The 27,035-nt window shown below is 38.1% G+C and overlaps 1 protein-coding gene across 3 annotated transcripts in view; it reads right to left on the bottom strand.

The window, feature by feature from the left end:
- Positions 1 to 2,895: 2,895 nt before the first annotated feature.
- RASGEF1A (RasGEF domain family member 1A) overlaps positions 2,896 to 27,035 on the bottom strand; it is a 167,007-nt gene continuing 142,867 nt past the window's right edge. For all 3 annotated transcript variants that reach the window (XM_061450030.1, XM_061450048.1, XM_061450039.1), the window contains 12 exons: positions 26,399 to 26,578; positions 19,765 to 19,893; positions 14,431 to 14,568; positions 10,048 to 10,269; positions 9,694 to 9,768; positions 9,377 to 9,469; positions 7,490 to 7,592; positions 7,121 to 7,200; positions 6,323 to 6,514; positions 5,807 to 5,930; positions 5,229 to 5,301; positions 2,896 to 4,141 (listed from right to left, as the gene is read on the bottom strand). In XM_061450030.1, the coding sequence (XP_061306014.1) occupies positions 4,117 to 4,141; positions 5,229 to 5,301; positions 5,807 to 5,930; positions 6,323 to 6,514; positions 7,121 to 7,200; positions 7,490 to 7,592; positions 9,377 to 9,469; positions 9,694 to 9,768; positions 10,048 to 10,269; positions 14,431 to 14,568; positions 19,765 to 19,893; positions 26,399 to 26,578 (1,434 nt within the window). In that variant the 3' untranslated portion in view covers positions 2,896 to 4,116. The remainder of the gene's footprint in view (positions 4,142 to 5,228; positions 5,302 to 5,806; positions 5,931 to 6,322; positions 6,515 to 7,120; positions 7,201 to 7,489; positions 7,593 to 9,376; positions 9,470 to 9,693; positions 9,769 to 10,047; positions 10,270 to 14,430; positions 14,569 to 19,764; positions 19,894 to 26,398; positions 26,579 to 27,035) is intronic.

Raw genomic sequence — 27,035 nt, 5'->3', positions numbered from 1 at the left:
AATTATAGAAACCTTTACATTCTTTACTGTTGTGAATGTTACAGAAATGGATACATTTTGGATTATATCTCCAAATTACTACAGAAGTACACCCCCAAATGTTGTTTCTCTCTCTTCCGAAGCCCACCTTGAGGAGCAGTGACAGTAGGCAAGCCTCTGCAGTGCCTGGGAACCTCTGTTTCTTTCTTCTTTTTCTTATTATTTCATTGTGCACACAGTCCTATTTAATGGCTCCAGAGAATTGAGAGCCAAAATTGTGCTTCCATATACTGTTTTCAAGCTTTTCTGGTTAGTTGGGAAGCTGGGGTTGCTCTGATAAAATTATGTACTTCAGTTGCAGACTGAAGATGGAAGATCTGCTGTGTGTCCTTGAAGGATTAGTGATTTATCTCCAAAAGATATACTATCAGTTGTCAGCTGAATTTTGCCATGAGTTATTTGCTAAAAGAAAGCTGTTTCTTGGGAACTATTAACTTGATAAATCAAATAGCTGCTAACATAACTAAAGCTATTTTACAGGCATTGAGTTACTTCTTCTCAACTGTGCCATGCTCTAATGTCAGTAAAGTGCCTGGAAAGCAATTTTATTGTTTAGTCTTACATCTGTATAAATAGCTAATTTATCCTAATGACCGGATGGGACATAATTGGAAGTGACTTTTCAAGGAGGTAATATGCATATTAATTATGAGTGTGAACTAGCCATTAGGAAGACTCTTGCCTGCTTGATCCTCTTAATGCTGGTAAACATCATTATCTTTCCTAATGAGCCATAATGACTGGAAGTAATACTGTTCTACTCTGGGAGCCTGTTGTGGATGTCTGGCTACCAAAACAATTTCCCTGGAGAGTTTTCAACTTACTGAAAATGCTTATGGGACCTCCAGGGCTCTTGTACTTGCAAGATCTAACACTTCTTTTAGGGCTTCTATCCCTGAGAAAGGAGGTATTGTGGGCAGCACTGGGGCAGCGTGTGAGGAAAGCTGGGTTCTTGTCACAGCTCTGTGCTTTTCTAGTCCCTGTGTGACCTTGGAGAAGTGGCTTTGTTTCTGTAAAGTGCAGCATGAAAAAGGGTAGTGGTTGCAACCAAAGGTCCCAGAGTGTTGAAATGTCAACAGACTCTTGCTACAGGAAACCCTGCAGTGTGCTGCACCCAGCAAATGTTTCTGTACTTTCCTGTTAAAAATATAACTATGTGGGAGGAAAAAAATTCAAATTCAGCTCTTGGGACACACAGAACGTTTTTACACAGTGGAATTGTTAATTGCTTTCATAGAGGAAAATGAAAGTATCCTGTAGGAGAGACACTGAATCAAATCCATGAAATACTCTTACAGAGACCACATTAGAAGTGGCAGCATATAGTTGGCGTAGCATTGCTCTTGCCTTTGTTGGAAGATGTTTAAATATTTCATGTGTAAGTCGGAAAGTAACCAGTTGGTTCATTGTAACTGTATTGCCTTACACGGTTGGTTCACTTCATTCAGCTGCTGGTTTGTGGCTTGATCAGTTTGCAAGTGAAAAATTACCATGGAAAACATTAAGCCTGGTTGAAGCGAGTTTTTTTTTATTAATGCAAGCACATCCAGTCAAACACGGAATATCCTGCTTTATGGTACAGCTTTATATTTAGCATTTCAGCTCAGAATAGCAAAACACAGTATTTAAGGAATGTATCAAACTGAGGGAGGAAAAATAAACAGGAACCAATGTGGATACTGCATTGATTTCAAGTATATACTAGGACCGATTGACTGGTGAAGTGCACATTCATGTGAAAGCTTTTTCATACATTTACAGAAAGTGTTCTAAAATTGCATTTCAAATATATATTTTTTCTTAAATTTTAAGCATCCCTTTTAAATTTCAGTTACATAAACAAAGCTGATATACAATCCCTCTTCTAGTGTCCGACAACATTACTAGCTAGAATATCTCTGAAAGTGCAAAACACTGTAATAATACAGTATAAATATTCTTACTCTAATCCAGGGCTGAAGGTCAGTACTTCAGCACAGGAAAAATAGCAGCAGATCGTAAGAATTATCCTTTCCCCATTTCTGGACTGTTCTTGTCTTTTATTTGTCTTTGATGTCAATGCTATGGGAATTGTAAAATGTTGATTTATCTCCCTCCCTTACCCCAACTTACTCTTTTAAGTATTTGTCAAAGTGGAACAGGGAGAGAGGGAAGGCTCTTTAATTTTTCACCGTACTATAGGTCCAATACAGCAAATAATTTCTAAGTAATCCTAGATGCTGCATGAAACAGTGGCGCTGCTCTTGGTTGTAGGCACTCAGCAAGAAGAGTCTACTGGACTGGAACAAACCAGACCCTTGGTCCTGCAAATCTTGCCCCTTCTTCAACAGAAGGCAGAATAAGAGAAAACCCATCTACATGCAGTTGATACTTTTTTAAAGAAGCTTGTGCAGAGGTCCTCTGTGAGGCTCTACAAGGAAGGCTGTAACCACTGTAAACTCTAGAGGGCCTTGTTTAATATCATCTAATTGCCTGGCTCAGGTAATTACCTTTACTGTATATCCAGCCCTCAAGCCTTAAGAGAACACTTACTGTAAAGGACAGAAGCTATTAATGGGTAATAATTGGTCAATTCATCAAAATAAGTTTTAATATGAGCTTTTTTTTTTCTTCTTAGTTTCTTACCTGATCTCTGAATTAAGTCCTGAACTGTGTATTTTTTTTTATTTTTTTCTTGAAAACATAAGCTCCTCGGGTGCTCATTTAGATAGCCAAATCATGTGTAAACTCAAGACTAAGAGAAGAAATTAGAAATGGTTAAGTGCCAGTAGGGTTATAGATCACCTCCAGTTTGGTACTAACCTGGGTTCAAAGGTTTGACCAATCTCTTATGGTGTCTTCCCTTAGATTTCAACATGTTCTGGCTCAGTTAATCATGGCTTATAAAATACTAGGAAAAACTTATTACTTGTTCTTTGCTTTAATTGTCTGTAAGAGCAGACTAGCATTTTCAAAGGAACCTGGGGAATTAAATGACCAGTTCAGTGGTGATTAGCTCTTCTTCAGTGTCTTTGGAAATTTTAGCCTTAATTTCAAATGGGGTATCTGAGTATTTCCCTCTCCCTAGCTCATGTATGACTTCTATTTTCCAAAAACTGTTTTAAAAAAAAACATACTGAGCCTGTTTTGCAGAGATAAGCTAGGTTAGACATCCTTCTCTCAAACAAAATAGTAAACAAAAAATCCCTGATTTCTTTTAAAAAGGAAAACACGAACTACTCTGACAGCCAGAATTTAAATGATAGTTCCCAGAAGTATTAGACATGCGTGCATCTTCACATGTGCACGCACACTTACACACACACACAAACACACATTCCCCAACAGTTACCCCATCTTATCTTTTTAAATCGTGTAACAAAAATAATGTTTGCTGCACCATCAATGTTACAGGCAGGTATACTCTACTTCATGTGCCATATTCTCCACTTTATTTAAAGAGTACTTTTTAGCTGGTTTCAAGACATCCATATTTTTATTTTCTTTACTTCCAGTCCAGCGTAATAGAAGGTACACTAAACGATATCAGTACCTTGTAAGGCACTATTTTCTGATGTAGGAGCGGAACATGCTTACTGCAGATGTCTAAGGCCTTGACTCTACAAACACTAACACGTGTGAACTAACACCTGATTTGAAGGAGACCCTTTACTTCAAAGCTAGAGACATGTTGAGTGCTCTGTAGGATACTGCTCCAGTAGAGTACTTAACTGGAACATCGGCTTTAGTGGAGAAGTGTGTTTTTAATTTTTATTTATTTTGGTTGAAGTAATAAAAAATAAAAATTTGGATGCTAATAGAATAAGATCTCCCCAGGGATACCATCTCCTATCATACACTTCATCTCTGAGAACAGGGCCCTGCCCTTGTATTCAAAATAAAAAAAACAAAACCCTTCACTCAAGTGCCTTAAGGTTGACATGTGAAATATTTACCACATTTTTTTCATAAAAGTTACTGTATATACAAAACAGACCTCAGCCAGTGAGGTCTTTCTCAGCTCAGTCCAAGTCCTTCAGATTGTAAAAACATGTTCATTCAATGTGCTTCAAAGTCTGCAGATCAGATCCAAGAATCTCAGGCTCTGTTAAGCAGAGTTGTCCTAAAAGTAATAAAAAATAAAATTATCTTCCTGTAACAACAAAAAATGTTAGTTTTGGTGACTGTGGGCATTAGATCTATCTTGCATCGTTACCTGGTGGCCTTTCTTCAAGGGATAAATTTCCAGCTGTTGCAAAGTGGAATATATCCCTGAATTCCAATAAAGTTGCTGACTTTAAATGAAAATTTAACTTTTATAACATTATTCAGGCCCTTAAGATGCGCTGTGGCAACATGATGTTCTGTCATTTTAAACTATGCTGAACAGCACTGGATTTAATGCGAGTTACATTGTGTGGGTGTCATAAATGAAAAGCTTATGTGGACTTCCTAAGAAACACTGGGATCACTGGGAAGCAGTGTCTTGTCTAGGACAATAGTATCCTAATGTAGCTCAACTGCAGCCCAGGACATACAGGCTTCTTCCCTCATTTTTATCTGGTATGGGTATTTCAAATCTAAGTATCTAACATGATTTACAAAGTTCTAAATCTCTCTTTCTGCCTTGGCCTCAGTATTAGAATTTTTATCTAAATTAGCTGATCTCATAATGTACATGGAAGAGGTGCTTCCCCCTCTCAGAGGGAAGAGGAATCATTGAGACTTTTTCCCTTAACAGTAGGCTGAAAATTAAGAGTATTCATATAAAACTTCACCTTTTTATAGGAGTAATAAATGCATAGGTATGAGGACTGATAGCAATTTATTATTATCTCTATATATTTGTTTCCCTGAGAAAAGCATGTCTGAAAACTGCTACAAATGTAGATTCTTTTACTGTATTTGATAGCCTAAACAAAGCATATTCTCTTTTGTAGTCCCAGCAGTGATCTTGCAGCCTGAACTGGTCTGGCTGTTTTCAATGACTTAAAGCTGCCCATATGTCCAAGCCATATGGAATTTTTCAGATTTGAATTTTAAAGAAAAAATAAATATATTTGAGCCAAAATGGTCTTAAAATGTGTATGCAAATAGGAGGAAGCTCATGATCACGTGCCTGTGTGTGACTGTAAAAAAAAAACAAAAACACAAACTCCCCCAAAAAATCCCAAACCAAAAAAACCTCATGTTCTCAGGAAGTTTCATACCTGAGTGTTTTCCAGCTGTCTTTCTCCATGTGGTTTTCTGGGCCTTCACTTTCAAAGGATGCAATGAACAGAGCTAGTAAATAAAATAAGAACAGTCAGATACATGGGTTTGTTAATTGAAGAAAAAGAATTACAATACAGTAGGTGTAGCTTGTCAGACTTCATAATGAAGTTTATTCTCCTCAGAAGCTGATACAGAAGTGATAATACATATTTATCTAACACTTTTGCACTTTTTTGTATCACAGTATGCTAGAGATTGGAAGGGACCTCGAAAGATCATCTAGTCCAATCCCCCTGCCGGAGCAGGAACACCTAAATAATGTTACACAGGAATGTGTCCAGGCGAGTTTTGAATGTCTCCAGGGAAGGAGACTCCACAACCTCCCTGGGCAGCCTGTTCCAGTGTTCTGTCACCCTCACTGAGAAGAAGTTTCTTCTCAAGTTTAAGTGGAACCTCTTGTGTTCCGGTCTGTACCCATTACCCCTTGTCCTATCATTGTTTGCCACTGCATATTCAGTCTAGTGCTCACTATACTGAATATTCATTCACTGTAATGCTGAGTAAAGGATTTTACCTTCTTCACTATAAATGGGTGCTGTGAGTAGATAGCTCTGAATCTTCTTGTCTTTTTCAAAAGGGCACTCAACCTGTTTCCATGTCAGGAAATCATGGATCTGTCTTGAAATTTCCCAGAACTTCTGCATGAGGTAATTAAAATAATATTATTAAAATACTGTTTTCTTCCAACTATTAGTTCTTTTGTTTCAGTTTCACACCCTCAGTCTTAGTATTCATGCTGTTTCTTATTGCTATTTTAGTACCTTTTAAAACTAACCTTTTAACTGATGGAAATTATGTACCAGCAGATTTTTAGATTCTTTTCTGTACATGCAGTTGTGGATCTGCTGGATATGTAATATAAACATGGCAACTTCAAGCACTTGCTTTCACAGAAATTTGGTGAAACAGTAGATCATAGCAATGCTGAAGGAATTGGTAATATAATGAACTAGAAGTTCAAAACTGGCAAATGTTTATAATTTACAATGTTTTAAGTAGCATTCCAGTTTCTGTAATAGCAAAGTCCTACCTTGAAGTTTATCTGCCCATTGGGCAAGCGGTTTGTATGTATTTTGTGCAGAAAGTAGATATCTTTAATAAACAGGTTGAAAACCGGGATGACTATTTTCTCTCTATTGCTGTTGGCAGTCTGAGATCGCTGTGCCGCTCCTTGCAGGGCTGTGCGGTAGTTACAGAAGTTGCTGGATGGATCCATGTGATGCTGTTTTTATGGGGGGGGAAAGGCAGTCAAGTAATACATGTTTCCTTCCTTCGGGGAGTTCATTCTTTATTAATTCTTTGGCCCTCTCCTTAAATTTTCAAAGAGTAGCATATGCTTAGTACGTCTAGATTCAGGTTTTTCTAACTTCTGTCTTGCTTGGAAGGAGAATTCTGTATTGGCTTTACACCTATGCTTTATTTCAATGGCTAACGGAAGCCTGAAAGGAAATGAGAAATGTCTATTGGGTGAAACCTCACAAAATTCTAACTTGCTGTCATCGATCTTTGCAGTGATGGTTCTGGTTAAGTATTTTCATTCAGATCTCCACTAGATGGAGTACTCTTATTAGTTTTAAGTGTAGCAAAGTAGCAGCTGCTGGAATGAAAACGACCTAATTGGAAAAAATATGCTAGGAAGAAATAACCTTAAAGAAAGCTTGCACTCTCTGCAGGTAAGTAGGGAGTTTGAAATTCAGGAAATGATCTCTCTAATGTTTATGTGCTGGTGACCACTGCCTCGGTGATCTCTGACTTAGTTTTATCCAAACCTCTGGTATGGAATTAGTATTTGGTGGATTTCTAGGTAAAGTCTAAACTTTATACCTACCTCTAAAACATCAAATTTGGCTGTTTTGACCTTGGACCAAGTTTTCTTTAGCCGTGCCACAGGACTCAAGTTCATGCCAGCTGAATGGAGAGAGAGGACAGAAAGAAACAACCGAGTTAAACAGTTATGTTAGCCCTCTGTTTTTTTATGTATCGTCGCCAATGTATTTTGGAAGGCAGTTCAGCTTCAGAAACAGAAGTTGTAGCTAACACTTACCCACCCACACATTAATCTGTCACTGGTACATACTGCCCCTGTAGAAGTGTGTATGCTGAGGTAGTCAGCTGATTTAGGGCAAGTATGAGCATCGTCTTGCCAGTCAGGTTGTAAAATGGAGTGCCTTCTGTCATCTGTGTTAAGGATACTCACAGATAATAGCCATCATTGAGTTGAAGTTTCCAATATTGAAGCATTCTCTTGCCACATCAATGAAAAATTCCACCATTCTTGTACGCTGCTTTTTCTTTACAACCTGAAAAAAAACCCACCCAAAGATCTGTTAAGAGGGAAGGGATGGACTGAATTTTGGATGGGATATTCAGTAAAAGGCATTGTAACAGGTTGATTGAATAGACATTTCAAGATTTGATCCAGCTAAATCTCATGATGATAATAGCATTGAAGGTATTTTGTTATGATTAACTTTTGTTAAAAGTGCAGAAGTATACTATCAATTATTTGTCTAGCTGTGGGGGAATGTAAGGTTTTGTTTATTCATGAAGTTCAGCATTTTGGGGAATCTTATATAAACAGGCTGGATGCTTTCAGCAACTTCCCATTACTTGAAAAAAAAAAAGATAACCTGAAGCTGTTGTTCCAAAGAATATATGCAAAAAAACCTAAACCTATGAGGAAGGCGGAAAAGCAGACTTAAGACCAGGGCATATAACCTGAATATGAGGGAGAACAGTTACGATGTCCCAATTTTCTCATTTTACAGTGCATACTCTTAAATTATGTTTTGAGAGCAGGTAGTGAAGATGATCAAATGTACAAATTCCCATTCATGCTGACACAAAAATAATCTAGCAAGTTATGCTGAAGGTAGCTAGTAAGTTATGCTGAGCATCTACTTTGCAGATTTTTTCTTTTAATATAAATGGCAAAGCAAAATTAATATATAGCATTGTTTTCAAACTTCATTTCCAAAAGCCATCAATCTTTCTCTTTTTCTTTCTCTTTTTTTTTCAATTTTAAGCTAGTATTATTGCCTGGATTACATTCATTTATTGAGCTCTTTCCTATATTTAGATCTGGAAGTTTGTTCTGGCTTGTACAAAAGTGGCTCCCAAGTGATGACTGCAGACTACTTCACAAGGGAATTAATTTTTCTTTTTAAAAAACACAACCCCTTGCATAAATACTTCAGTTTCCATGTTATACTGAAAGAAAATCATTCAGTAGTCAACGGCTTGGCTTAGCCTTTTTGTTTGACTAGCCATACAAGCCAGCTCTGGAAGATGTCTTGGTGTGTTTTTGTAGTAAGTGTCTGTAAGAGCAGGAAATCCTAAGAGATTAGGATTGATATGTCAAACTTCACGAAATTCCCCTAGGAATCTGGATTCCCACAGAAGAGGAATAGGAGAACAGGAGAATTCCTGACTAGTAGGAATAGAGAGAAAATGTCCCATTTGCTTGAATTGGTGCATATTAATAGGAACCTAAAATGACAAAGAATAAAAAAAAGTTTGTTATTCAGGGAAAGAAAAAGGTTTATGGGGCAGTGAACTTTCCATTTCTTTATTATGTGATAGAAGTTACTTTAACTTCTAGTAAGACTGTTCTTGCACTTTTAAATCTTTCCTGTAGTCCACCTTCTTTTCAGTCTTCAAAGAAAGCTTATTCCTGATTTTTCAACCACAAATATGTATATATGACAATGCTAATGACATCTAAATGCAGTGGAAGAACAGCTGTTTACTGGTAAATCTGCATATAAAGATGAGTATCTTCTTAAGAATTAATGGATGTATTTAAACAAAATAAACCCAAAAGAGCTCCTAATTCAAGCTCCACATGTTTAATTTCACTGCATGACTAATGCTACTACAGAAGATAGACAAAACTAGAGAATACATGCAAAGCCAAACATGACCATGAACTCTCAACCATATAAGCATGAAAATAATTTAATGCTTAAGTAATGCCATTATCTTTAATTGCACTGCTAATGTTTAAATCTCTATTAGACCATTGTCTGTCTCTTGTCTTTAAGGCCAGTATCTCTTTGCTATCTTTTTTTCTATGAATACCTACCCGACAAATCTCTGTAGCTACCAGCATGCTGAGACAATTGAACCAATTGTCATAGGCCTCCAAATTATAGGTTTTGGTCACATCACCTCGGCACTGTAAGAGAACAGGCCACGTGTTAATCCTATCGTGTAGCATGATAAAGTCAACATACCAAAGGATAAATGTCCTTTTCACATCCTGGTAAAATCTTGCTGGATATTTTTTAAGGCAGGCTAGAAAAAGTCAGCCTTTCTTGTACAGAGTGTACTCAAATTATGGAGGTTCTTTACCCTGATTATTTTTTGTTTCTTTTTCCCTCCACACCCTTTCTTGTATACCTTGTGATTATCCAGGGAGTCCATGTGGCTGACAATCTGCATCAGATCCTCTGGGTAAATGTTGCTCACCCTTTCCTGTGTTTTGGAGAGATGAGAGATTGTGACTGCACAGACAAACAGAGTTTAGTGAAAAATCCATCAATAAAGCCAAAGTTAGGAGAACATTTTGGTAACTTTTATCTTCCTACAGTTGAGATGTGTGAGGTGTTATTGGTGTAGCTAATTGGTCTTACTTGGTACTTTTTGATTAAAACACTGGAGGCTTTCAGTGAAGCCACAGCAAAGCTTACACAATGAGTATATTAACATTTACTAAATGGAAAAGTAAATCATTCACACAAATTAGTGCCTCACCAGTTCGACATAGGTCAGCTGCTGTGCCAAGATCAGAGGGTCACAGCACACACTCAGGATGTCCTTTTGAGTTGACTGTGGCTTGGTTTTGAGGATGGTGCCTTTGTCAGTAGCAGGTTGCCGGAATTTCTCTTTGATTTCCTGGTACTGGCTCCGTGCAGAGAGGGCCATCAGGAGGTTCTGTGTCATCTGGCTAATGATCTTTTTCACTGTTCCATTTTCCTAAGCAAAAGGCAGAAACAATGACTGCTAAAAAACTTAAGGTCTTGCAGACACAGATCACCAGAGAATTTCTGACAGGGAAAAAAATAAATGCCTGCTATCTGTTTTCTTTCATCTTATCTGAGCTGATAATCTTATGTCAAATTAACTTGTCCTAACTGCCCACACAACTTCATAATGACATTGCTATGCCTGCCTGCCTTCCCAACTCTGTTTCGCTTATTTCGCTGGTCTGCTCCTTGTGGCAGATTTTGGCTAGTACCCCCATTTCAAAGGCATCCATGTAAACAGCTTAATAGTGGTTAAGGTGAAAGGTGGTTGACTTGCTTGCACAAGGCTTCTTAGATTCTCTGTGTTCAAAGTGCCAAAAAGCTCCTTCTCACTGTGACCAGACCCACTGATTATCAAGTCTAGCCCAGGCATAACCTAGGGAACTAATATGTCCAAGAATATATCCCTAAAATACACTGGTTTGGCTTTGAACAACTACAGCATACGAAGATTTTGGTAAAAGCACAATGCACATCATGCTCTCGGACAACTAAAATGCCTTTCTGTTTATCAGGTGCAGATTTTAAACATAGGACCAATAAGGATACCTACCGGTAAAGCCACAGAACTGTTATCCATCTGCTCAGTGTTTTGACAACTAAGGCATGCTAAATGCTTTCTGCCATTGATTGTGTCCTACAGACATTCCTCAATGAAATCAACTCCAAAGAGCTAACTTGATCAGTGTTCTGCTTTCCATCCCTCCTGTTACTGCTTTAAATGACCTAGGTTCTCCAATCCTGTTCTTCCTGCTCCTTAGAAATTGGAAAAACATAATTCTACCAAAGACAGTCCTTCTCTTTCCTACACAATTGTTCTGTTGCTTTCATGCAAATTATTTCTCTCAGCCACAATAACTGTTTACAACTTGCTCTGTTGGTTTCTGCCAGTCAACTGGATACACTAGAAAGAACGGCAATGAATCTGTGATTGTTCAAAGAAGCCACTAATGTGCAGTGATGACTGAAATTATGTACCAGATGTGAGAGACGGTGACTACCAAATACTTGCATATTGCATAGTATAATTAAGCAATAATAGTGTCAGAGTGTTGCTTTACAAGGCAATAATCTGACTCCCAAGTGAAATCAAACGAAAAGCTGAAAGCAGCGTAGCTCATCTTGAGGCAACCGGATTACTGCCGAACAGCAGCTGTCTAGAGCCATTTGTGATATTGTGCTACAAGTGTTCAGAAATGCCAAAGGAGCAGGGTGTGGAGGGTGCTAAAATAAAGTGCTGATTGCGTTCTCTGGTATCCTGAGCTTTCTATTGTAAATCATTTTACTTCAGCTGCTGTGTCTGATTTAACCGCACCTCTGGGAGGAAGCAGACTTCCTAGATACGGACCACAAAGAATAAAACTTGAAGGCAGGTGGGAATATCTCAGTATGTGAAGGCAAATCAAGAAACTGAAGTGAAATGAAAAACTATGGTTTACTTAAGCTACTGTAAATTTATTAGCATCTTAATGCTAAGACAAATGCCCTTATACATTTAGCAGTTTTCTTTCGTTACTTAGTCTTACCCTGAATTTTCTTACAACTTTGGAAAATAAGTCAATGAGAGTACAATAACTTGTTTGAATTCAAGCAAGATGTTTGTTCTTGCGGCACAACCCCGGCTGTACCAATAGCTATCTGATAATGCTGTCTGCTATCACTAGGACAAGCATCTGACTGCTTTCTATGAGTTCTCAGTTGACTTTACAGAATCACAGGATGGTTAAGGTTGGAAAGGACCTTAAGATCATATAATTTCAACCTCCCTGCCATGGGCACGGACACCTCACACTAGACCATGTTATCCAAGGCTCTGTCTAACCTGGTCTTGAACACTGCCAGGGATGGAGTATTCACGACTTCCTTAGGCAGCCTGTTCCAATGCTTTCTATCCTATGTATGGAGAATAGTGTCTTAGGAGAATAGGAAAAGCTTTAAAATACAAAATAAAACTCCAAACCATTGCCGTAATCCCTTGTGGAAGCACAGTATGGGTATACTTATTATACTTATTATATACTTATACAGTATTGTGGTGACAAATACTGAGAGCATGAGCTGTTTTTTGTCACTGATGTCAAATTATGTGTCCTGGGAGTTAGATGTGGCACAGTTCTTCGCTGATCAAGTTTGATCCCCTTAACAAGGCTACAAGTCAAAACGGTGACGCTGTAACTAATGGATGTCATTAGATTCCTCAGACGCCAGAGCACTGAGCCACTTCAGGAAGACTTGTTTCTCAAATGACAATTTATTCATACATGTCAGAGTGGGAGGAAAGGGGAAGAGAAAGAAAGACCACAAGTTCACTCTAGTTCAAAGTGATAGACAAATTAAATACTAAGACACAAATGCTAAAAAACTCTGCCAAGTCCCCTTTCACAGTAGTATCTCTGCCAACACACATAAACCTTTTTGTCCTTGTCTACAAAAGGAATAGAAGGAATATTACAATCCTATTTCCTTTTCTCCTCCTACTCTCGGGCGCTGACATTTTCATAGTGGCATCCAAGTAAACAGCTTTGCTTATGCAATAAAACTGACATATTTCCTTTTGACAACTTGGTAGCACCTAATCGTATTGTGTCCTATCGCTGATTCATGCAGTGCTGTCAAACCTGTTGGTCTTCATTTTCTCCATACATGAATCAACAGAAACACATAATACAACTGCCTTTCCATTTCCTGCTAGTTGTTCTCAAATATCTTGAGGTGGTGGGTTTAAAAACAAGAAGCAGCTTCTGCTTCTGTACGAGTAAGCCTTTCATGTTCATACAAATGCTTAACAATTAATTCCCTTGCAGTCCTTCTTTCTGTCTACTGGTAGTAACTTTTTCAATGAGGAAAATAAGTGTCAGTTCAGCCCTTGTTTTATTTGATTTTGATTTATCTGTTTGCTTTACAGAAGTCTTGTGGGGCCTAGTTTTCTTCATAGGCTAGAAACTCAGAGCTGTTAAGACTGATGACTGACTAGGTAGCAAAGTTTCTTTTGTGGAATTATTGTGTATGTCACCTGAGACACAGCAAAAAACCAGTTGCTGATTATTGTTAGGAACTAAGAATGAACTATTAAATAATAAGCATCTTCACCTTGAGCAGTAATACATAGAATTATAGAATATTTAGGGTTGGAAAGGACCTTAAGATCATCTAGTTCCAACTCCTCTCACACTAGACCGTGTCATCCAAGGCTTTGTCCAACCTGGCCTTGAACACTATCAGGGATAGAGCATTTACCCCTTCTTTGGGCAGTCTGTTTCAGTGCCTCACCACCCTCACAGTAAAGAACTTCTTCCTTATATCTAACCTGAACTTCCCCTGTTTAAGTTTAAACCCATTACCCCTTGTCCTGTCACTGCAGTCCCTGATGAAGAATCCCTCTCCAGCACCCTTCTAGGCCCCCTTCAGATACTGGAAGGCTGCTATGAGGTCTCAACGCAGCCTTCTCTTCTCCAGGCTGAACAGCCCTAACTTTCTCAACCTATCCTTACATAGGAGGTGCTCCAGTCCCCTGATCATCCTCGTGGCCCTCCTCTGGACTTGTTCCAACAGTTCCATGTCTTTTTTATGTTGAGGACACCAGAACTGTACACAATACTCCAGGTGAGGTCTCACGAGAGCAGAGTGGAGGGGCAGGATCACCTCCTTTGACCTGCTGGTCACCGCTCCTTTTGATGCAGCCCAGGATATGGTTGGCTTTCTGGGCTGCGAGCGCACACTGAAGCCGGCTCATGTTAAGTTTCTCATCAACCAACACCCCCAAGTCCTTCTCCGCAGGGCTGCTCTGAATCTCTTCTCTGCCCATTTGATACAACTAGCTGATATGCCTTGTGGGACTTAGAGTAGTAACAAAGGTTGGAATGTAAGTTATGATGAAAGTTAACTATATTGTGCCATTATAGTCACTGTCCTTTCTCCTTTTGCACTACATCCATTTCTCATATTTTGTCTCTTTCTCTTACACTTGATTATACAGTAGACAGTTTCTGGTAATGGACCATTAAGTTCATCTCTTGGCCCATGTCCTGCACTTATATTGACAGTTTACAGGGTTTGTATATTTAAAGGTTGACAAATATTGCTTTACCACTTAATGTTTATCCATCCCTACCTCATCACATTGTGTGATTCTGTGAGCAATCTCCTTCAATTCTTTCATGGATTTTTCATCTTGGAAATCATAGGGGAAAGTTTCAGTCCATTCCTTCAGGAGCTGAATGATTTTGGCAGCGAAGGATTTTAGCTTTGCCTAGAAAGAGACAATGAGTTGATTACTGACCAAAGGCTCTTCTGACTGCAGAGTAAATTATCTGCTGAAGGTTTACATAAACTAGAGACACCCTTGAAAATACTTTGCATTAGTAATAGGTGAAGAGGACAAAAAGAAAACTGTGAGCTAGTTTCCCAAATAGTTTTGTCCTCCTTTCATGGTAACTGGTAATATCTCTTACCAAACACTGGAAAGATATTTTCAAGGTTAGTTGTATGAAGCCAGGAAGATGACAGATTAGTTTGTGACTTACTTGATTGAAGTCAATGGGACTTTTGCTGACTTATGCCATCTCAGCCAGCAGTACCTTAGTGTTTGAATTCAAATGTATACAAGCTGCAGCACCCTAGCAAGCATCTTTCATAAGAGACATTCACAAAGACATTTTTGTTCTATAGAATTTATCAGACCCTCCATGTTGAGTTGTATATTTAAATAAATGAATGTCAGGAAAGATGTGCATGTGTTCTCTCCATGACATCTAAATCTAGATGGACTTTGCAAATAAAAAGTATTGGCTCTTACTCAAAAGGCTGACAACCAGAGAAAGGGAAGGAAGAGCTATTTTCTAAGTTCTTCTGTTACCCATGAATCTTTAAAGGCTTTTCATCAGTTAGGCCCAAATTATTCCACTATGCTAAGAATAGACAGCAGCATCAGTAAATCCAAGGAAGCACTCCTGTAAAATTGGGAGTATGAGTGCTAAGAACAGTTTAACAAACAAGAAGAATCAAAACTTAATTCAGGTTGTATTTATCTTTCCACCCAGCTTGTGATGCACTGAAGAAAAAGAGGAAGCTTTCATTGGTGTTTACCTTCCCACTTGTGCAAGCTACAGAAGTTCCACTACACAGCAGTTCCTTCCCCCATGCACAGTGTGCTTTCCTCATTGCACTCTTAGGGATTTACAGAAGGTGACTTAGCATGTGAGTGTCACTACAGGAAATTGGTGTATTTTCTTTTAAGACAAATAGAGACTGTGTTCCAAGAATTAGTAGGGATTCCTGCCAAAACATCATCTGATCATGGTATTGTTCCAGTTTATTTGATCAAAACCAAAAGTCAACCAAACTAAGCTGATTTTTTTTTTTGCATTTCTTTACATCTCACTTATATACAGTCAGTGCAATATCAATAATGATTGATAAGAACTCTTAAGTTAAATCATGCACAATTGAATCCCCAATCTGAAAATGATCCAGTGTTCCTTGTAAGTCTAAAGAGAATTTTCTTGCCCTTTTATTTTTTTTTCCTCCCAGAACAGCAAACTGCATTCTGCTAGCATTTTTTTCCTGTTTTTATTGATAACATTAATTTATCCTCTTCATGAGAGAAGCACAGAATAGTTGTATAGTGAGGGCAAAAGGAATCACCTTTCTCTGGCAGCAGACATTCCTGCAAAGCAGTGTCTGCTTATGCCACTTCTGTGGAGCCCACATTCAAGGTATTTCTGAACGGTATAGGACAGAGTTCCAGATTATAATTGTCTGTCCTCTGAACTCACATTGTCATTGGCCCTGGGTAAAATACAATTTATACTTCTTTGCTAAGGAATTTATGGAGCCTGACATTACTAAAAGAATAATCTGTAGGTGGTGACAGAGAATTAATTAGCCAGCCAGTGTGGTTTTCTTCAATTAAGTTAACAAGTATATGAATACTCCACTTTTGTTTATCAAAAGTGGAACAGATTTTTGGTATTAATTATCCTAACTAGACTTTCTTTTTAACTTCTGAAAATTAAAAGGGATGGATGGGGGCAGGAAAGTTCCAGAATCCATCCTTAGGCCGTGACAAGCATCTCTATATGAACACTAACCTCTTATCTTACGTATCTGCTCATGAGTTGCTAGCATTTGCTTCTTCCATCGTGATGGAAAGCTAGGTATCTGTTGCGAGACAAACTGCAAACAATGTTATTTGTTGTGTAATTACTCTTCAGATGTAAAAAGGTGTAATGTTTTATCAAAAGCTCTTAATGTTAATGAAAATAAGGTATGCTTTCTGAGAGCAATGCTATACTATAAAACATCAGTAAAGTAAAAGATGAGTTTCCTGTTTCATGTACACTCTGATGAAACCCAAAGCAGTGTGACAGGCTCGATGCATGTAATTTGTAATAGCCTAGGTAAAAATCACACAGATATGTGGGTAGCAGCACGCATTTTCCTTTTTGCCATGGTTGCAACAAACCTACCAACCTATTCTTTCTGTAGTCCTACCCCAGATGTGAGCTTCCTTGTGAGCCCTGACAAAGAGTTCTCTCGAGTCTGTGGGAATATTTTTCCCATAAATATTTCTTTGAGAAGAAAAATACTTCTATTAAGTACTGTGGATCAACTCTGTACTGAATGAGACAAGGCAGACAAGACCAAAAAACAACTACTAATTAGACAGGACGGCAATAGCAGTACTGTGCTTGTAAGAAAGGGAGGTTTAATGACAATGACCCAATTATAAGTATTGTTTTGATTTTTGATTTTAAAAAGGAGTACTTAGTGGTGTCAAAACCCAAGGGAAATCATAATGTTTTTGATAGGACTTCTGTATCCCAAGACAGGCTTAATAGAAATTAATTTCTATTTTCTCATTTTATTTCTTACTTTTTTGACTTTTGAGTTAAAAAATACCCTCAAGCTGCAGAAATTATGCACCACAGTTTTAACAACAGGTTTTTCCACTGAGTAATACTATACAATTTTTTTTTTTTCTTTCCTATGACAGTCTAGTTTGGGTCTTTCCAATCTCTAATGCACTTATGGGGAGTTAAATTTTATCCTTTATGGTCAAGCTTAACTTCTGACTTGTATATTATAATTGAAGCCTTAAACCATGAAACCCTTCCTTTTTATGAGTGGCCAAAGGAGCTTTGAGCAGGCTCCATGACATCCCAGAGTGTTTTTCTTTTCAATCTACTTCACTCTGGATTGTGTTCTGCAGGACTCTCTGACTAGCCAGTAATGTCAAAAACAAACGAATGATAACTATTGTGATGTGTAACCTCAAAACTTGGCTCCTCGCCACTTTTCCAGTTCTTATGCTATCCAGACTGCAAGTCAGCCAGCTTCCCATCTTAAGAGACTTGCACAAGCAAACACTGTCAGAAATGATCAGAGCTGCTTTAAGTGCTTTTGCCAGCTATTTCCTGCTATGGAACCACTTAATTAGAAGGTGCTGGTAGCTGATTATACTTTAATGGGTTATGACTATGAATACACAAAGTGTCTGGAGTTGAGAATTTTTATGCTGCATATGAAATGAGTTTTTATTCATTGCCAGATAGAAAAACAACTGTTTGTGAATGCTAGTGGCTGAACTTTTCTGTAAAACATACAGGTGCTTGCAGTAGAGGACATCAAAGTAGTCATTTGAGAGGAATGTCAGAAGCTTATGTAGCGTTTTCCAAGAATTTTGTGTTTAGTGGGCAGGAAAAACGTTACAGTTTATATTAAGGGGGTAGGAAGGGATCAAGGCCATGGTAGGAAAAGCAACCAGCAAAGCATGAAATTAAAGCAGCCTCCCAAACACTCGTGTTTTACTGTGACCCTGCTGTTTGTTGGTTTTCCTGTAGGCCCATTTCCAATTTGTCAGCAGAAGGTGTAAGAGTGTGGGTGTTTGGAGTATGAGCTGCTCTATTCCACAGCCTTTTCAAAGTGGAAGCCATGATTTTTAAAACATCTGCTGAAAATAGATGTAAAGTAGAATAATACTACTTTACAACTAATAGCTTTAAATAGCTGGGTGATTTAGTCCCCAGATACTATTTTCATTTGAAAATCTTGTAAGTGTATCGTTATTCACAAAAGTTTCATCTTATCCCATTATTTTTAAATCCAAGTATTTTAGAGATGTATTTTGACACTGGCTGCTGACAGCAGTTGTCTTCATATGTCTAGAACTTTACCCATTGCATGATTCATATGGTCCCAGCATCTTTTACAAATTCCTACCTCTGTTGTTTAGTTACCTGTTCCTGAGGAACCATTACAATTTAGTGTCAGTTTGAGGTTGCTCAGTCATGAACTGGTTCAGCAATGACAATGGGAACAGTTATGACTTCTGTGTACAAAGCTGGATGCAGTGATTCTTGCAACTTCTTTACCAAACCCCTTGAATTTACCAGCACCTACACCATGAGTTATATAGCTATTTCGCGAATTGATCAGGGGACTGACCTGTATGAAAGTAATTTTGCTCTAAGTGATTAGTTTTCCCTGTGAAGTAATTTTGTGACATAATAAAAGACTACATCCCAGGAACAGTAAGGGAGACAGAGATGTCTGTACTGCTGTCAGAAGATCTGTATTGCCAAACCACAGAGTTATTTTTTTGTAGTTCCTACTCAAGAGCAGTGATACACCAAGGAGAAAACAAAATGGGATAACAATATGCTGAAAATTAGGAATGTGAGGATGTAATTTCTCATCATAGAAGAATGGATCCAAAGCATGCCTGGGATTTGAGCAATTTAGGTCTTTAAGTACTTGCTGATTTCATCCTTATTTCTGTTGCTCTTATCTGCATCCCAGCTTGGACTATTCTATTACTTCAGTTTCAGTCAAAATCCGTCTAAGTCTCACCGTTATGGAAAATGTGTATTGAAGTGCATATTGTAAACTGACCTAGTCTGGTTTAATCAGTTGTAGCAAAACTGCATAGTCATATGGGTCAGCACAGGCTACCATTTTAAGTAGTGCATACCTTAATTTTTGTAAGAAGTAATTCTGGTTTACTTTCACACCAGCTGAAAAACACTGCACCAATAATCTATAGTAGGGCGCTCAACTCTAATAGGATGCTGAAAGGGACTGGAGAAAGGAGACTCAGATTCAAGAAAGTCCTAACTTGGTGAAAGCTCAAAAGGGCGAAATGGCTTGCAGGGCAAATTTCATGGCAGATACACATTGCACCAGTCCACAACACTGACCTGTAGCAAAGCTGTATTTCCAGCCACTGTATCCAACTGGTAAGGTAGTACATAGCCTGTTTGTGGCTAGCAAAGAAGGAGCGGTACTTCAGGACGAAAGATGCAAATGGAACTGCATCCAGCAATGCATGCCCAATTACAATTTCCATTTATTCTTTATCAGTTTATTCAGCTTTACAATGAGAGAGAGAAAGTGAGAAATAAACAGCAGTAGCACAGCTAACTGAAGGACATAACGGTTTATTTACCTTTTCTGCCTCAATCCCCATTTCTAGCTGCTGCTTCTGTTTAATGCAGAGCTGTCCCACTTTAGCCAGGAGCTCATGTGGGTGAATGAAGACTCGTGAGCTCAGAAGGAAAGTGAAGATGTATGTCCTCTGTGGAAGTAGAAAGAAAAAAAAGTTAAATAACTTTATCCAAAATAATCTGCCTTCCTTGGAAAAACTATTCCACAAACCCCAAATGTAACTTTCTTTCATTTAAAGTTTTTAATTTTTTTTTCCTGTCTCCAGAGACATGGTGGTTTTTTCTAGGTCTGTTAAAAGGAAATGCTGTAGGCTTCAAGGCTGTTAACTGTGGTGTTTTCAGATTCCCAAATTATTTCCCTTTAAAATGCCAAACTAGTCGGTGCTCACCAAAAAGACAAATGAAATACATCCAGTGCAGGGCGCTGTGCCTCTTGAACGCCACAATTTGTATTGCTTTGTTTCTTTAAGAGTGATTGTTTTTCACTGGGCTGCAGAAAACTGCTTCATGTGTCTTCCAAACCACAGCTGTAATTTCTTCATCTATGAGGTTTTTTTCTTCCTTTTTTCCCATAATCACTGACACAAGCTTTAGCTTAGATTGTGACCGTATGACAGTAATTCATTTTTAAGCTTAACTTTACTTATTTGGGGCCTGTTTCAGAGTCTTTTGAGCATGAACACTGCTAATAAATGCCAGTAATTATTATTTTTCATTAGAAATATCCTCTCCATTTGTATTTTAAAAGCTGTAATTCATTGCATTCTGAATCATCCTCTGGACAGTTTTGTTGAAGTGACAATGCCTTCATGCCCTACTCTTGCTACAGTGTTTGAAATTAGACTTCTGTATTTGAATGTAATTGCTGAGTAATGACTGTAGTATCTCATAAGCACTTCAGTTTTTCCTTTAGGCTTTTTGCCGAAATTTGTAAGAATTGTAGGGGATCTCTTTGACAATGAATTCCAATTAACCTTTGTTATGTTTGCGGTGTGTACTGTTAGTTTGCACTGTGTTTTTAGAAATGTGATTTGGCAGGCCACAACCAAGTATGCATATAAATAGTGAATGTGCACGTATACAACCCTGGACTGGACAAGTAAATTGAGACAGATAAAAGGTATGACCAGTTGTCTAAAAAATGGCATCTCTACTATTAGCTACTGAATTCTGCTGCTTGCAGTCTCTAAAACACACTTGTAGTTAAACAATCATCGTATCTTTAGGACACCAAAATTGTTATGGGGTTTATTTCTAATCACAATAATATGTGTTATTAATGAAAAATGTTTCTACCTCTTTAGTACTCAGTGTGCCCTAGAACATAAATTTAGCATTAAAATCCTTCAAATATCAGAAGGGGAAAAAGGACATGTTCTTTTTAACAAAATAAATAAAAATAACTAAAAGCCACAGTGTTCTGGGACTGAGGAAGCAGCATAATAGACTGTGTATCTATTAAACATCCAACTCTGTCCTGAGCTTGTGGAAGAAGGTAATGAAAGAACATTGGAGTGTGATACAGCAAAGGCATTTAAAAATGCTCATTCTGATTTGAAAATCTGATTAGCACTGGGGTTTATGTATTAAATTAGGAGTAGCATTCATTCTCTACAATGAAAGCTGGTGTTAATCCATAGTCTTTCCTTTTCTATTATTTATGAATAGAGGAACTGAGGAGAAGGGTTAACTGGATGAACAGTTTGGGTCAGGTACCTGAGTAGTGCTTCTGCTTACAGAAAATGGACAGCTGGGGCCACCTAACAATCAGGCTGTTAGTGACTTTGAGCAGGTGGCAAGGGCAGTGACAGGACACTGACAGAATGGCTACCCTTCTTGATGGCATGGTTGCTAACATCCTGTACAAGGGTATATTGTGAAAATTTGAGTAACTGGGCTTCTGTTTGGTATTTTGTTTATGTGTCTCTACAGGATTTCAGAGTTTATTTTTACATTTCAACAACAAAAAAATTGCAGTTCATTAATTTTAGTAAGAAATTCAGTGTAGCTCTTACACCTGCATCTGAAAACAGTTAATGACATTGTATCAGCTTTAGAGAAGCTTTATAAACATCTATGGTAGTGTATGTGGTATGTTATGGGCATAAAATTAGGCTGAAGAACTAACCTGGATCACAGAAGGGGACTTGGTTATATTATCAGACAATGCATTAGATCTTTAATGCTTATGTATATGAGAATGATCCCATAACTGATGAACTCCCTAATCAGAATAAAACAACATAAAGAATAGTATGGGGCTGTGAGATTTTTCTTTTGGGTAGGGTGAGATTGGAGTGGTTTTGTTTGGTTCTGTGTGTTAAACTATACCTGGTTATCCTCTGTTGGTTTTTGTAGCCAGCTTCCATGTTTATTTCTATCAGTGTTGTCCTTGAACTTAAAATTGTGAGTCTAGGCTATTGGGGAAAAGAATACAGCTGTTGGGTGCATCAGCTGTCACTGGCTTGTATAAAAATTTGTTCTGGAAACATGAAGCAGCCCTCATTTATACTGTATTTTGCATTTGAGAGATAGGGAATTTAAAAAAACCAACAAAACAGACTTTGCTACTTTCATCCCTTCCCCACATTCTTGTTTTGGGAGTTTAGAAGCCTTTCTGAATGATGGCTGTGCGTGTAAGTAGCAGGGAACCACAGCTTAAGCCACACTGCTCTTGCAGTGACCTTTGCTCTGATAAGCTGGAACACATTCTTTTAAGGAAAGATATAATTTTGCTTCTCATACTAATTCTAGTGTTGGTCTCTTTGGTGGAAGTTTATGTGGTATGGGACAGCGTTTATCTCAGGGTGACACTGAGAAAGGCCCACTCAGAGTACTATTTCCCTATTGTTATACTCCAAGAAAAGTATGACCCAGATGACCTGAGATTTTATTTGGTTTCGATAATGTTTCATATGATCTTCAAAGAAGTGCCAAACTGGCAAGCTGCAGGAAGATCATATATAGGGCAACAAAAGCGCATCCCTTCCATTTTAGGCTTGCTAATGTCTCTCTGTAGTCTGTAATAACTGTACTGGACCCATGTAATGTTTTTTCCAGACAACACTGGACTATTAGGTTTCAGAAACAAATTATTATTGCTTCTACAACCCATCTGCTGTATTTTTAATCAATTTTTTAAGTCACTTAACTGGAACTAGGTTCAGTACTTTGGAAAACAAAATTGTTCCATTGTGGTCAATCTAGATATGCTGGTTTACAATATATTGGTATCTAATTGGGGGTGTGTGTGTGATACTTTTATTGCTTATGCTGTCATAGACAAGGAGTAACTGCAATTAAGAATCAAATTAAAAATTATAGGTCTGACAGCAGTATCGACCTCTATCTCCTTGTCTCTCTGCTAATAAGCATTCCCTATCTAATAAGGAAAATACAGTCTGAACTAAGCTATACATTTCAGCTTAGTGGTAGGTCTCGGGGTTAGGAATACAGTTGTTTTGGATAGGAAATATTTCCTACTAATATCACATATATTACCTAGATCAAGGACTTCTGTGATTTGTTGCGCCTTTACTACTATACACATATATGCTAAATGTTTTAACGGTGTAAAAATCTACCCTCTCTCATAGCCAGTTCCTTAATCATAAAGATGATGGTTTGGAGAAGGAAATTTAGCTATGAAGCTAGCTAGTTTGACAAAGAATTATTAAAAAAACTTCTACAAGCTATGAGATTGGAAGTTAAGCTTTATTTAGCCTACAAAAGTGACAGGTATTTGGGAAGAGAGGGAAAAAAAAAATCCTTTTTGCACTTGGAACAACATAAACTGACACAAAAGGGCTTGTACTTTACAAGAGAATAAGAAGCCAGATTCCTTTAGTGCCTGAAGTTGTTGCTAAGAGATGAGCTGAATTATATTTAAAAAAAGAGAGAGAGTGCAAATGCAGAAGGCTAAAGAAGGAATTGTTACTCTCTGCCTGAAGAATGCACTGATGTCTTCATGTCTTCTTGAGGAGGAGGGGAAAAGAAAGAAAAATGTTTTCTTTGTGCACTCTCTGCTCATTCTGGAACTTTGTGAAATATTTTCTTGAAACACTTTTTTTTTGCTTGGGCACAAGGGTTGCAGACTGGTACATTCCATTCCTAACCTCCCGAACTCCTTCGTCTCATGAGTATACATTTTTCGATGTGCTGAACAAGTCCCTGTAGACAAACAAGCCTCCAAAGTGCAGGACACAAATGTGGGCCCTTATCTTTCCCATCCCCCCTTTGCCTGTCTCGTGTTCTGCCAACATGGCAAATACATTCTTGTTTTGCCTCTGTAACCAGCAGAGAAAGATACTCTGTATTTGCTTTCTCCCCCGCCCCTTTTTTCTTTTCCCCTGTCTGGAAGGTTCCTGTGGTCTTCAGCTGCACGTCCACACAGGCGAGAATGCCTTCTAAGCCTTGTGCTCAGATATACTAATCCTAAAATTTGGACAAGTACTGCAACTTATGGATATGTCACTCTGAAACTACAGTAATCTCTTCTACTGTTACCAATAGCTTCTCTTGCTGTGAATTAACTGGTGGTTCCTTGCTGCCTTTCCTGGCATGTGTAGCCAGAGACATGAGGCTGAGAAGTACTTGTACCTTTCTCTTGAGTACACGAGTATTGGCTACTCTTCTGACAGTGTATCAGCTTAAATGGCTATCACTCTAACCCTCTGTGGCAACTTCCCTAAAAATAGAAATGAACATGATACTAAGTCTAAGCATTGGATTTAAAGGTAACTCAAATGCTCCTTCCTCATATAAATTGTTATATGCTTTGTTTATATAAAATAAGCTTTGTTCAAAAGGAGTTGAACAAAATAAGTTTTTTTCAAAGCTTATTTATCTACTCATTTTATAATTAATCCTTTCAGCTAAATTGGGTGATCTGATTTAACTAAAAGAACGTGTCCTGCTGTAAAGGAGATGAATTTCCTTTAACACGGTTTTCTATTCTTCCCTGGAGTTCCCTAAATTGCTTCTGTTGTATCTCTCTCAGCTGTCAGCTTGCTGTCTATTTAAACTGCAGCCTCTGGGGGTAGGGTCCATGAGTGCTTGGTTTGCAGTGTTCCCTTGCATGGGGTGTGGGATAACACCATGGAAACCAGTAGCATTCCAAAATACATTGTAGACCCCTTAAGTAATGCTCACCTTCTGGAACCATTTTCAGAGTAGCTGTGTTATAAATAGATCTTATGTTACAAATGACAATAAGGAATGTGTATTAGCAGCTACTTAAAAATATTGGCTGTACTCCTGAAACCAAGCAGCAAGTAACTGTATTCTAGGAGCACATAAAAAAATGGGAATGGACTCCTTGGAAGACTTAACTACAGCTGCCCAGTGGTACACCATACTAGCGCTACTTGTTGCTTTCTTCTGCACATTTATTCTGCAGTTTGTATTTAGGGGCAGGGAGCTGACACTTAACGTCTAACAACGGTTATCCCTCTGTGTCTTATGAAGGAATTAGTACTAAGCATCTGTCAAAGGTAGTGAAATTGTATCTTAGTCATATTTAAATGAAAGGTTTAGGGTTACTTTTGAACTGGAATATTAAAATCTCCTGGTTTTGCTTATTTTAATCTTCTACTGATGACAGCTGGCAATTCTCCTGCTTATAACCAATGAACACTCATATGTGGAGTCTCTTTATGAAGATGAGTGGTGCACACATGGGAGCTTGGAGGGATTTTATTGTGGCTGATGTGAAACCACAGTAAAAAGTTTTCCACTAACTGGATTGAGAAACATACAAGATATAGCATGGCTCACTATGACAAATGTTAAGTCCAGCATACACGTTAATAGTGATTTCAATTTCCTAACTCTTGTTAGTCTTTATAAAGAGATGGGATTTTTCTGCCACAGCTACCACTTTTTCAGAGCTCAAATGGAATATAGGATATATAACCTCTCTGATCTTTGGCAACGTGTTTAAATATCCCTTGTACCCATTGGTGAGAGATGTTAATTTTAAGTGATCAAGTGCTCTCTTAATAATATCCTCGGTTCAGAATCTCACTGCATGCCCTGGAGTTATAAATGCTGTTTACTTCAGGGGACTGCACTAAGGATGTTTAATCAGTTGCCGAATCATTTTCAGGCTTAGAAACATACATACATACATAACAGTACCGGCCTGTTAAAAAGGCTTGAGAAAGAAACCATTTTAATTGATTTTTTTTTTTTTTTCCTGATGGCCTGAGAGATGCATAGAATTAAAAAAAAACCAAAACCCAAAGCAAACAACCCAACAACAAAACTTAAGCTGATTTCAGGTCTGCTTTACTAGGTAGGAGCTGGTTAGTAGTTAATCTTGGCTGCATTAGAACTAAAGCAGCTTAAAGAGATTGAAAATTTTGTGGCTAATGCTGCTTTTAATTGGTTCTTAAGGCACCCATTTGGCTTCAACACAGCTTTATCTTTCTAACAAGTGTTTTCATTTAAAACCCGAGAGTATCCCCATTGAGCAAGATCTTTACTGAATGAATATTGCAAGTAAAATAAATGCATATTTAGCCTACATCTTAATCTTGAATCAGATGGAATTAGAATTTCTTTATACTAACTGATGCAGATATTAATGCAGGAAAACCATGGGAAGAAAAAGAAAGCCCTTCAGTGGCTACTTACATCTGGATAATAGTCCATGGTGGGCACCAGGTGCTCTATCAAGGCCTCCAGTGATCCAGAAACAAGGTTCCCATCCTGATAAACAGGGTCCACACACCTCTCCCCCATATCTGGCTGCACTTGCCCACTACAACTGGAACCAAGCATGCTGGAAAATATTGGTGTCTGGGGCATAGTTTCCTGCAGAAGCAGCAAAAAACAAACCAACAAGAAAGAAGGTTAAGCTTTCCTTCAGGACGTCTTATGTGTAGGTTTTAGACAGGCATACATTAAACACAATTGCATATTTGACTGAATGCAGTCTGGGCATTTGAGCTAAATTCTGAATCCAAGCAGCCACACATCTATAAGCTGGCTTTGGGGTTTGAAATGCATTTGAAACAATTTCACTCAGGCTGTAGATGCAGAGTCTGTAAGTTTTCTTCACTGTACATGATTCCTCCTTTCTCCCTAGTTTTCCCCTAGCTTTTTATGCTGTAAAACTGTACAGGGATGAAAATGTAATATGCTTTCTGAATTCCAAAGATACTGAAGCAGAGCCTTAGTGAACAAATAAACAAAACATACCATGCCTTAATGTCCCTCTTTTTACTCTTCTGAAGTCAGATTTTTGGCCAAAATACTTGACCTGTGATAA

The sequence above is a fragment of the Pezoporus flaviventris genome, unplaced genomic scaffold (assembly GCF_033815535.1).
Source record: "Pezoporus flaviventris isolate CSIRO_AGI_PZ_B2104156 unplaced genomic scaffold, CSIRO_AGI_Pfla_v1 ptg000001l, whole genome shotgun sequence".
NCBI lineage: Eukaryota > Metazoa > Chordata > Aves > Psittaciformes > Psittacidae > Pezoporus > Pezoporus flaviventris.
The sequence above is the reverse complement of the archived record's forward strand: the minus strand, read 5'-3'. Positions and strand labels throughout refer to the sequence as shown.